The 13,399-nt window shown below is 36.0% G+C and overlaps 1 protein-coding gene across 1 annotated transcript in view; it reads left to right on the top strand.

Annotated features, from left to right (window-relative positions):
• Nucleotides 1-13,399, top strand: part of LOC106080922 (uncharacterized) — a 29,457-nt gene that overhangs the window by 5,181 nt on the left and 10,877 nt on the right. The window contains exons 3-5 of the mRNA XM_059368437.1: nucleotides 11,313-11,438; nucleotides 11,519-11,689; nucleotides 11,771-12,148. Coding sequence (XP_059224420.1) covers nucleotides 11,313-11,438; nucleotides 11,519-11,689; nucleotides 11,771-12,148 — 675 coding nt within the window. The remainder of the gene's footprint in view (nucleotides 1-11,312; nucleotides 11,439-11,518; nucleotides 11,690-11,770; nucleotides 12,149-13,399) is intronic.

Below are 13,399 nucleotides of genomic sequence, written 5' to 3'. Positions count from 1 at the left end.
TTCGCATGATCTTTGCCATGAAGTCTTCAACTTTTTGTCAGAAAACTTGTCCAACATCTTTTGATTCATATTGATTTGGAGCATCACCTCTTATCTCAGCTGACCTTTGATTATGGAAATGAGTATATCTCGATATCAAGCACAATTTGGACTGTTATCAGTTTTCGGTTTTGTACGTACATATATTTCCTTAAATTCGTGTGGCAAATAAACTCCCGAGTTTTTAAGTGAAACTCATATACGTAAAGGGGATAGAGTTGATGTTTTGGCAAAAAAAATCAATTTATTTCGAGGCAATTTATTTCGAAAATCTAACAACTGATTAAAAGAAATATTGTTGTTGTTGTTGTAGCAGTGTGTTGTACACTGAGGCGACAGCCCTTGCCACCAGCTGACAACCAGCTGCCATAGAATTGAAAAGAAATATTAACAACTAAAAGCCTGGTACTATGTTCGTTATTCGGGATGAAAATCCGTGATTACTTTTTTTAGATAATAGATTTTGAAGTAAAAAAACTTGCTGAATTCATTCATTAGGACATTTCCTCATTTATGGTAAAATTTTAATAAAATTATTATTTTATCATTGAGATGTATTGTTTCAAAAAGTAATGACGAACATTGCTATTCGTCACGAACATAGTACCAGTATTAAAGACGTACAGGTAATAAGAGAAAAATACTTTCGTTATAGTACACTTCAGAGAACATGCACTTTTATTAGACATTCATAAGTTCAATGCTTTTGACATGTATTCATACAACAACAAAAAAATTGGGTTTTCAGAAAATTTGAACCCAAAAAATTCATTCAAAAAGTTTTTCATAATTTTTTTTTCATGACCATCATCCTGTTGAATGATTATTTAAAAAGTATTTTGAAAAAATTTCAAGTAGCCATGCACATTGGTTTGGAAGCTACCGTATGTTGTTTGTGAGCCATGTGATATATAATTTTTTATATCGGTTTTAAATGGGAGCTATATCGGGTTATACACCTATTTGTATTAAATTTGTTTCGGATGTCGGACGTCACTACACAAGCCTCCTTGCAAAATTTCAACCAATTCGGACAAGAATTGAGCCCTTACGGTCATGGAGCTCAATAAGTCATATCGGGAAATTGGTTTATATGAGATCTATATCAGGACTTGGCTATAAAAAGGAGGTCTCTTATCATTAATCTTAAATTTTGAATCGGATAGCACTCAGTGATATGTGAGAAGTTTGCCCCAGTTCCTTAGTGGAATTTTCATGGGCAAATTTGCATTTATATATCAGGTTATATACCGATATGGACCAAACTTGTTACGTATGTTGGAATTCACAAACAGTGATGCCTACAATTTACCAGCAAAAAGCGTAAAAAAGTATTAAAAAGGGTAAAATTTTGTGTAAAAAAAGATTAAAAAAGACAAACTTCACTTTTTTGAAAATGGGTGTAGAGTTTTAGAGAAAAATCGTGGCTTGACAATAGTACTCACCTTGGAATAAGTCAAAAAATTCTAAAATTTCACATCGGATTTCCGTTCTGACGCAAAATAATGGGGTCGTCCCCATCGAATGTTTTCGCTTTGGTTGTCCAACTGTTGAATTGGTTAACCCATAGAGTGCGTAGTCCTAATCACGGGTAGAATATAAAAAAAAATTCTATTGTGAAAAGCACTAAATTGGTCATAACACATGCATTTGTTCAAAATCTAAGCCAAATCGGACAAGAATTGCGACCTCTAGGGTAACTCCAGGGGCTTAAAAAGATAAATCGGTTTATACATATGTGAGCAATATACTGCTTAATGTAGAATTAACCCTCAAACGAAACAATAAAAATGCGATTTTGCTTTTTTGATAAAGGATGGTAGCCGGTTGTAAGCACCGGATTGACTCGGATTGAGAATTGCAATCCCTAGGGTCCCTCCAGGGGCTTAAAAAGACAAGGTGTGCGGGATTTATATAATTGTTTTATTTGTAAAGTTTGCCAATATTTCGACCACCGCCGGTGATCTTCATCAGGGTTTTTATCTATAAATTTAACTAACATGTAATTTTACAAAAAATTAATAAAACATTTATACATTTGAAAATAATTACATTTTGAGACAAAACTATCGATTTTTCCTTTACAGCGCACAAGTTTGACTAAAGCTCTCTCATTTTTGTCTGTATTTTTGTACCAAATTTCTGTAAATTTGTGCACAATTGTCTGTGTCTTTCTTAAAGCTCATACATTTGTTTGTAGGGTGTCAATACTATGTAACATTTCTAAAGTAATCGTCTTTTCTGATGGGATTCTTGTGCTAGTATGCCTAAGTCTTTAAAATTTGGTGTATACCTTGTTAAAGTGCAATGTGCTGCAAGTGCAGTTTTTTGTTCTAAATGTTTGTCTTTCATTTTCTGGTCAGATTTGTAAGATGATAATCTTGTTTTTAATTTAGTTCCTACATATGTCATAAATTAGCTTCACCACCGTTTCATTTAATCTTATAAACTACATTTGATTTGTGCTCCTTTTTTCATCTTTGATTTAATCCTGCTGAATAGAATATTTAGTGTGTTATGGCTTTTTAAAGTAAGCGTTATGTAAGGATACCGTAGCGCAGAGGTTAGCATGTCCGCCTATGACGCTGAAAGCCTGGGTTCGTATCCTGGCGAGACCATCAGAAAAAATTTTTCAGCGGTGGTTTTCCCCTCCTAATGCTGGCAACATTTGTGAGGTACAATGCCATGTAAAACTTCCCTCCAAAGAGGTGTCGCACTGCGGCACGCCGTTCGGACTCGGCTATAAAAAGGAGGCCCCTTATCATTGAGTTTAAAACTAGAATCGGACTGCACTCATTGATATGTGAGAAGTTCGCCCCTGTTCCTTAGTGGATTAATGTGGATGTTAATGGGCAAAATTTGCAATTTGGCTTCTTAAATCAAGCTGGTATTTTTCCCTGTTGTATATGTTGGAATTGGGAAGCCTTTCCGAAAACCCAGGAATATAAGTCGTTTTCTTGAAGATGTTTGGTGTTGAATTTTATAAGGTCCTCAATAGTGTTGTTTGGAAAGTCATTTACAGCCCTATTCTGAATAATCCCTAATCCCTTTTTCCTTATTCTAAACAAACTTCGAAAAAGGAAAAAAGTAGCTATTCTAAATCGATATAAAACGAAGAATGAGACGGTAAAACTTGGGAAAAATTCCCCAACTAAATGAAAGGGAGCTAGGATAAAAAAATATGAATTTTATCGCTTTTATAAAAAAAATTATACCACTTCTTATTATTTACGAAAAATTTAAAAAGTATGGAAATTATTTTTCACTTTTCATCAAAATCCAGTGCAAATTTTTTAGGTTCTCCTTGTTTAAATGTCATGTACTCGCCATAGAAGATTTGCTTAAGTTTTTTAATTTTATTGTCGCTCCGTTCCGAGTCGGATACTTAAAGGATGTCCCTTATCATTGAGCTTAAAGTAGAATTGAGCGGCACTCAATGATGTGCAAGAAGTCTTCTGCCTGTTCCTTAATGGAATGTTCGTGGGCAATTATTCAAAGATACTTGGCGCCACATTCGGCAGCATTTACTTCACAGGTGTAAGAATAAAACCATAAGGCCGCCGCCCGAAAATGTCGATTAAATCTTTAAGTTCTAAATAGTTCCATAAAAGTAGGCCGTTAGATAAAACGGGGTATCAGACCACCACAGCATTTATGACGACGAAGGAGAAGCAAACCTCTATATTACGATTCAGCCACCTTAACTCTTTTTGGCAAGGGAAAACACCAACATGCATGCAACCAGGGACAACACGACACGATTAATCTGTCTACCAGACCACTCTGGAAGCATTTAATTTAGCCAACGATTGTAGGATAAAGACGGAAAGTTGTTATCAAAACACAGAAATGTGGTGACAAGCTGTAGGCCATAATTGTGCTCTATTAAAATGGAAAAATTAAAACAAACATTACAAAAACAACAGTAAACATGTTTGTAAACCCTTTTTGGCAACCTTTATAACTTCTTTTTGCTTATTTTTCCATTTTATGTTCTTTTTCCAAAAAATAATAGTGAAATATTTAGCCAAAACAGCTGTTTTCGAAAATTCGAAATTCCCTCTCCCAAAAATTTCCTCTCCCCATTAAATCAGAATAGGAGGATTTTATTCGAGGCAGAAATTAACTCCCTGGGAGTTTTCAGAATTGGGCTGTTAATCGATTTTCCTTTCGTTTTTCTTGATGATATATTTTGTCACTGATTTTTAGTATTCTGTCGATGAAATTAGTGGCCGTATTAATTTTTATTCTTCTCAGATGATTTGAATAATAATTTATGAGTCTCCCAGATGCTGTATCTTTTTGATACCAATTTAATTTTGACATATTTTGATGTCGGTGGACGACGGTGTCAAGATATGGCAATTTGTTGTTTGAATCACATTCCATTGTGAACTGGACTTGTGGGTGGAAGTATTTTGTAGTATTTTCCACTTGCGTTCTTTCCAATACACAAAATATATCGTCCACGTATTTGGTTAGAAATCATGGTTTTGTTGTAATTTTCTCATTTGAAGCGTCTAGTAAGGTTTCCATTACAACATCGGCGATAATCGAAGAGATGGGCGAACGAATAAGTGGCAAAATACATATATTCCCCCTTATTTCGCTTGGCGATGGCGAAGTCGAATGTCGAAATTTTTGCAAAACGGTATTATGGTTGTCAGGGACCAAAATTCGTATACATTTTTGGCATCACATAAGTCGAATTCGACTGTCAAATTCAAAGACGAAGACGATCGATATATAAGTTAATAGCATTCTAAACTACATCTCCCCTGCTTGCCGAAAGTGTATGGAACCTACTTTCCATTATTCTTTTTAATTACCACAATATTTTTCTAATATCAAACTGTCGAAGGAGAATAAGAATACCACCAATGTGAAATTTGACTACGACTGCTGTCGATTTTCGCCTTCGACAACGGGAAATCACACTTTTAAACGCCCGAGGGTCCTATAAAGGCGAGAAGAAGCAGAAATTGTAGTTTTTTAAACAATCATCCATTATATGTGTAAATGTAATTCTATATCGTGCGAGGGACTAACGAAAAGCGTGTATTTTCGCAAACTTCTAATACACACCTGCTAGTCCCATAATATAATCCACTACCCATGCATTTAAGTGTAGAAACTAACATGAGCTTGTACTACGAAGGCGGTTATTGACCCCTGATTCCTTTACTCGTGTTAGCCACCCGGTTTTACATTTATTCGTGTCATCAAAGGACGGGCGGTGGTGCTAGTACTACCAAGCTGATTTATTGGTAGTATCACTTCTTCACTCTTAATTTGGTGTCCAATTTTATTGAATTCTTTTAATTTTTGCGAATTACTTTGACTCTTCAGAATAAAATTGCAATAATAACCTATTCAAAAACTGAGTGAAAAAACAAGTGTTTTTTATTATAATTTTTCGTAAAAATCATTTCGGAAAAGTGTAAAAAATTTCACTTTTTTTTAAAACTTTTATTTTGATGAAAAATGGAGAAATATGCCAAAATAACTATTTAAGTGCATACCAATGGCCAGTAGAAGATAGGAAAAGATAAAATAATATTACATTTTAACTTTATTTTTGTTTATTTATAGTGTTTACTTTATCTTTTTTTTAACCTCGATTTCTCGAAAACCAAAACTAACCTATACAACATAAAAAAAACATTAAAAGCACTTAGTTTAGTTTTTGGTTATCTGGAAACCCTAAGCTACTTATATATAAAATTTTAAAGCGATTGCATAACAAAAAGGTGTAGTAGTCTAAAATAGGTTTAAAAACTTTCTCGTTCGGGTTTCATTAAAATCCCATAAACTTCGCTTACACTTATTTACCTTTTACTGACTTTCACTGTTTGAAGTCTAAAACACGAATAAAGTGATTTTTCTGGGCGGATTAGTGATTGATCATTCGAATTTGTTTTTGCATGCATGCAAAAAATAAGGTTTTTCCCCTTCATTGCGTAAGGAAAATTGGACACAGTGACGAATCGGGTTAAACCCCGTTTACACTGCTCTTTAAATCCGATTTAAATGGCTTGTTCATCTATTTTCCCTTTATAAAATTAGCTGCCGAGATCCTTAAATCCGGATTTAATGAGCAGTGTAAACGGGGTTTACCCAACATAAATCTCAAATTCATATTCCAGGAGGTTTACATATATGAATCACGTTGCATCGAAATCGAGGACGCGCAAAATACAGTGCGCTTTTCTCAAAAAATTTAATATGACATTTATATATTTTCGATATTTTCAATTATTGTATATCTTTAATTGATCCTATTTAAAATTCAATTGGATATTTCGAAAATTCTAATCATTTTTAATTGGATTAATTAAAAAATTAATTGAAAATTTCGAATCGAACCATGCTTGACACAGCTGTTATATGTCATAGCCATATTTTCATGTGGAGGTGGCGATCCTCGTCAAGCTCTCGTAGGGGAGCAAGCTCGTTCCAATATCCAATATTGGACGTTACAGTCCAAAGAACTGACCGTCGCTGGAACAAAGTGGCCATTGGTTATTTAAAGGCGCCAATAACTCTCCTTGTCATATCGAGCTTCGTAGGCACTCAGTATTTGTGCAAGAGCCTGTGCCGCCCGACCTCTCACTGAGACTTTACGCTCGATACCGCTGATTATCCGCGATTACCGTTGCAGCTACTCCGTATGGAGCATTTCCTGCGGACGCTTCCGGTAACTCGAAGTTAAGCTTCTCGTGACAGCAATGAACACCACACAGATCGGACCTCAATGCTCCAGCCTGTGTGGTGTTTGCAGACATCCCGTGCCGGACCTATAAAATGGTTTATATGAGAGCTACATATACTAGGTTTTCATTTAAAATCTCAACCGATCTACACTGATAGGAAGATTTTGTGCAAAACTTTAAGCGCCTAGCTTTACTCCTTCGAAAGTTGTGTGCTTTCCACAGACAGACAGGGCGATCAAGAATATATATACTTTATGGGGTGTTAGACCAAAGGGCCGATCGCCGCTGTAACAAGTTGATCATTATTTATTTAAAGGCGCCAATAACCCATCTTGTCATATCGAGTATCATAGGAACTCAGTATTTGTGCAAGAGCCGGTGCCGCCCGGCCTCTCAGTGAGACTTTCCGCTCGATACCGCTGATTATCCGCGACTGTAGTTGCAACTACTCCTTATAGAGCATTTCACTATCCACAACCTGTTGACGCTTCCAGTAACTCGAAGTTAAGCTTCTCGTGACAGCAATGAACACCACACAGATCGGATCTCAATGTTCCAGCCTGTGTGGTGCTTACAGCTATCCCGTGCCGTGCCTCTAGAGGCGGTTTATATGAGAGCTACATATATCAGGTTTTGGACCGATTCGGACCATACTTAGCAATTTTGTTGAATATCATAATGTCATGTATGTCGAGGGGCTTAACTTAACTCACTGTCCCAAATTTCGGCGACATCGGACATTAAATGCGCCTTTTATGGGCCCAAAACCTTAAATATAGCGAACGGTCTATATGGCAGCTATATTCAAATCTGGACCGATCTGGGCCAAATTGAAGAGAAATGTCGAAGAGACTAACACAACTCACTGTCCCAAGTTTCAACGACATGGGACAATAAATGCTCCTTTTACGGACCCAAAACCTTGAATCGAGCGAACGGTCTATATGGCAGCTATATTCAAATCTGAATCGATCTGCGCCAAATTGCAGAAAGATGTCAAGTGGCCTAACGCAACTCACTGTTCCAAATTTCGGATAAAAAATATGGCTTTTATGGGCCTTAAACCCTAAATCGGCGGATTCGTCCATATGACAGCTATATCCAAATTTGAATCGATCAGGTCCAAATTGAAGAAAGATGTCGAAAACTCACTATAAAACTATGTGGCAGCTATATCTAAATCTGGACCAATCTGTGCCAAATTGAAGAAGGATCTCGAAAGGCTTTGCGCAACTCACTGTCCCAAAATTCAGTGAAATCGGATAATAAATGTGCCTTTTATGGGCCAAAACCCTAAATCGGCGAATCGGTCTATATAGGAGGGCTATATCAAGATGTAGTCCGATTCCCATATTCGAACCTAACCTGCTTATTGACAAAAAGAGAATCTGTGCAAAGTTTCAGCTCAATATCTCTATTTTAAAAGACTGTATCGTGATTTCAACAGACAGACGGACGGACATGGCTAGATCGTCTTAGATTTTTACGCTGATCAAGAATATATATACTTTATAAGGTCGGAAATGGATATTTCGATGTGTTACAAACGGAAGGACAAAATGAATATACCCCCATCTTTCGGTGGTGGATATAAAAACGGGTTGTGTGAGAGGTTGCCTAGTCTCTAACTACCCAAAAGAGCATATGGTTGTTAGAGGCAATGTTACGAAAGGTTCGATCATGACATTCATGTTTCAGAGGGCCTTCAAGATATTTTAGAGATGATTTTTTTTGTTTAAGAGCATGAATATTAACTTACTAAATTTATATGTATTTTGGCTTCTGTTATATAATAAATAATTAAAAAATAAAATAAAATAAAATAAATAAATCACTAAAAATAATAAAATTGAGTTCTGAAACTCAAAAAAAAAAAAATAAAATTAAAAAATAGGAAAAATAAATAAATAAAATTAAAAAATAGGAAAAATAAATAAATAAAATTAAAAATAGGAAAAATAAATAAAAATAAAAAATGCAATATACAACTTTTTAAAATATTTTTGACATTTTTAGGCTTAAGCCAACTTTTTAGTATCTAAAAATTGCAGAAATGTTTTCTTTTTTGCAAAAAGTTACTGCTGTTCCATTTCCAGCTAATTTTTTGTTGTTCCACTAAACTGTTATACAGTGGATCGTGCTTAAGTTGGCTAGTAATAACAAGTAAAAGCGTGATAAGTTCGGCCAGGCCGAATCATATGTACCCTCCACCATAGATCGCATTTGTCGAGTTCTTTTCCCGATATCTCCTTTTAGGCAAAAAAAGGATAAAAGAAAATAATTGATTTTATATTGGAGCTATAGTCCATATAGACCATAATTGAATTGAATGTTGGAGACCATAGTAGAAGTCATTGTGTAAAATTTCAGCCAATTCGATTAAGAATTACGCTCTTTAGGGTCTCAAGAAGTAAAATATAGAGATCGGTTTATATGAGAGCTGTATCAGGCTATATACAGATTCGGACTATATTTGACAAGTATGTTGAAAGTCATGGGAGATGCTGTTGTACAAAATTTCAGCCAAATCGGATAATAATTACGCCGTCTGGAGGCTTAAGAAGTCAAGATCCCAGATCGGTTTATATGCCAGCTATATCAGGTTATGGACCGATTTAATAACACCTCATGCAAAACTTCAGCCAAATCGGATAAGAAATGCGCCCTTTAGCACCTCAAGAAGTCAAGAATCAAGATCGGTTTATATAGCAGCTATATCAGGTTAAGGACCAATTTAAATCGCAGTTGTTGCAAATCACATCAAAATACCATGTGCAAAATTTCAGCCAAATCGGTTAGGAATTGCGCCCTATAGTGCCTCAAGAAGTCAAGATTCAAGATCGGTTAATATAGCAGCTATATCAGGTTATGGTCCGATTTAAAGCATATTTAGCACAGTTGTTGGTAATCACATCGAAACACGATGTGCAAAATTTCAGCCAAATCGGATAGGAATTGCGCCCTCTAGTGCCTCAAGAAGTCAAGATTCAAGATTGGTTTATATGACAGCTATATCAGGTTATGGACCGATTTAAAGCATACTTAGCACAGTTGTTGGAAATCGAAACACGATGTGCAAAATTTCAGCCAAATCGGTAAGGAATTGCGCCCTCAAGACCCAAGATAGGTTTATATGACAGTTATAGCAGGTTATTAACAGATTTTAACCGTACTTAGCACAATGGTTGGAAGTGACACCAAAACACTACGTGCAAAATTTCAGTCAAATCGGGCGAGAATTGAATCAAGACCCCAGATCGGTTTATATGGCAGCTATATCAAAGGTGGACCGATATAGCCCATTTACAATCCCAACCGACCTACACTAATAAGAAGTATTTGTGCCAAATGTCAAGCGGCTAGTTTTACTACTTCGAAAGTTAGCGTGCTTTCGACAGACAGACGGACAGACGGTCGGACATGGCTAGATCGACTTAAAATGTCATGACGATCAAGAATATATATACTTTATAGGGTTTTAGACGTATATTTCGAGGTGTTACAAACAGAATGGCGAAATTAGTATACCCCCATCCTGTGGTGGTGGGTATGAAAATAGGAAGAAATATACAACTTTTTAAAGCATTTTTGACATTTTTAGGCTTTAGTCAACTTTTTACCATCTAAAAACTGCAGAAAATTCTTAGCCTTTTTGCAAAAAATTACTGCTATCCCATTTCTAGCTGACTTTCTGGCGTTACACCAAACTGTTATACAGCGGAGCGAGCTTGGGTTGGCTAGTAAGAATAAAATTCTATGGTGAACATTTTCGTACAGTCTTTCGACATTGTGAAGGAGTTTTTTCCAGTTCCTTTTCTTCTTTTAAGAGGTTAAATGATTCCCAGAACTATTCCTGGTAGTGTTAGCAGTGATGTCGCCGAAGAGGCAACGCATTTACTGCACAGAGTAGTTCACCCTTGTGCGTGAGGTTTCTTTTGACAACTTTTCTGATCCGATATCCTCTGCATTAAAAAATATTAAACACAATTTTTATTTTTTTGTGCTAATGGAACTATTTTTTTAACTTCTACCTCCCATTAACCCACAATATTAAATAAATATAAAAAAAATTTACATTACAACAATAAAAAGTATTGAAAACTTAAACAATGTTATTTTTCTAAATTTTGTTTGGAGTTTAGGGCAGTTGCGTTTGTTTTGCCTTCCACTGCGTAGAAAAAGGACAACGACAAATAGGAAGCGTGGTATGTAGAGGTAAATATTTTTTGACATGGAGAAATGTAAATGGTCAGCGAAAAGCTCTGAAAATATCACTACGGAACTTTACCAACTTATATTAAAACAAAAAAAATCCAATGATTACAAACATCATACCTCAGTTTTTTTTAGATATAACAACAATTGTAACCAAATAAACAAATCTCTTAAACAATTATAGTTAATTGTTTTATTTCCCCATTGAACAAAATTACAGTCAGTCAGTCCATCATACATTTTGTGAATATGTAGATTATAATGTTAGCTATAAGACGGGATAAATACCTTAAGCAATGTTCCCAGCCCTCGACAACAAACTTATATGAATTTTGCTTACAACAGGTTCCTCCAGAGATTAAATTGCCCATATTGTATTTAATCGATTCAATTGTAAAAAATGTCAAAAGCACATATGTGCAACTCTTCAGCCAATGTATTGTCAGTTTATTTTGTGGAGTCTTTGAGAAGGTGAGATCAATCATCAACACTATTCGAAATAAAATAATATTTCCCTTCCCTTCCCTTTGGTAATTGTCGTCAAACACAAGGTCAACGAAAAAATTCGAGAACGAATGTATGCTCTACGACAAACATGGAATGAAGTATTCTCAGCCCAAAAACTGTATGCTCTAGATGTGAAAATAAAACGTTTGGATAACAATTGGCCCATCACCGCCAAACAACCATCAATCCATGTTAATCCCAACTTCTTAAAAACTGTGAGTACATTAGAACCCCTTTCTTTTTGTTGTGAGTCTATTTTTCTGAACGTATTTTGTGTTTTTCTTTTTATGTTTTAGGCAAATCAAGCCATTCCTACAGAAATGGAGATGATTTTACAGGACAAGACTCGTGAACTTTTGGAATTGAAGAAACGTAAACTTGAATTAGAGCTGGAGGCTACCAAAAAGCATTTGGAGGAACAAGAAAAACAATTTTCCAAAACTGCTGAAGGCGTTTTGCCACCAGTTGATGCCTTCGTAGTTGCCAACGCCTTACAAACCGTTGGTATTCGACCTACGCCCATGGGTGGCCAAGTTATGCCAGCCGTAATGGCACCCGGTTATATGGGGCCCCAAGCTATGGCCCTAAATCCCATCAGACCATCTGTATATCATCACAACATTCGAGGGTTCAGGCCAAATTTGCATCCAGGCATAATGGGCGATCAAACACAGGTAATTAATAGTAATATCTTGTATATATTGGGTAGCCCAAAAAGTAATTGCGGATTTTTCATATAGTCGGCGTTGACAAATTTTTTCACAGCTTGTGACTCTGTAATTGCATTCTTTCTTCTGTCAGTTATCAGCTGTTACTTTTAGCTTGCTTTAGAAAAAAAGTATAAAAAAAGTATATTTGATTAAAGTTCATTCTAAGTTTTATTAAAAATGCATTTACTTTCTTTTTAAAAATCCGCAATTACTTTTTGGGCAACCCAATAAAATTCAATTAGTGTTTGTTTGCATGTTTGTCGGTTTGTTTGTTTGTTCCGTATAGACTCAAAAACGCCTGAACCGATTGCATTGAAATCTTCACAGATTGTGTAGGTTGGTCTGAAAGGAAACATAGGCTATATAATTTTTTGATAACGGAAGATGGGCGGACCCTCCCCCTTACCGCAAAAGTACTACCCAAAAATGAAAGTGGACCGATTGGGACAATATGAGATTCAAATGAAAGGTATTCAAGAACAGAGTACGAATTTCATAAAAAAAAAATTGGATCCAAGTACCTGGGAGGCCGCCCAAGCCCCAAAACCCCTTAAAATAGATTTATTTGACAATCAAGACAATATGGGACTAAAATGAAATGTATTCTGGAGTAGATTACGAATATGATCAGGAAATAGGAATAGGCTTTATAATTTATTGATAACGGAAGGGGGCGGGGCGGAAGGGTTGTACGTACCGGATTGACCCGATGGAATTCTTCATCGGTAAGGGCTGCCGCCTCGGTGTACAATACACTGCTACAACAACAACCCAAAATCAAAAGTTGACCCATAAGGACAATGTAGGTATCAAATGAAAAGTATGCAGGAGTAGATAACGAATCTGGTATACAAATTCAAGTCGAAGTATAGGGGGTCACCCCACCCCCACAAAAACGCTAAAAATGGGCAAATTAGCCAATCACGGATATATGGGACTCGGTTTTTTTGTTTCGTATAGACTGAATAACCCCCAGAACAGATTTTCTCGACATTTCCGGATATTGTGTAAGTTGGTCTGGAAGGAAACATAGGCTATATAATTTATTGATAACGGAAGGGGGACGGACACTCCCCCTTATGCCAAAAACACAGCCCAAAATCAAAAGTGGGCCGATCGGGACAATATGAAAGGTATTGGAGAGTAGAATACAATGAAAGGTATTGGAGAGTAGAATACGAATATGGTGTTAAAATTTGAGTCTAAGTAACCATC

Source organism: Stomoxys calcitrans, chromosome 5, assembly GCF_963082655.1.
Source record: "Stomoxys calcitrans chromosome 5, idStoCalc2.1, whole genome shotgun sequence".
Lineage (NCBI taxonomy): Eukaryota > Metazoa > Arthropoda > Insecta > Diptera > Muscidae > Stomoxys > Stomoxys calcitrans.
This window is presented reverse-complemented; position numbering and strand designations above follow the sequence as displayed.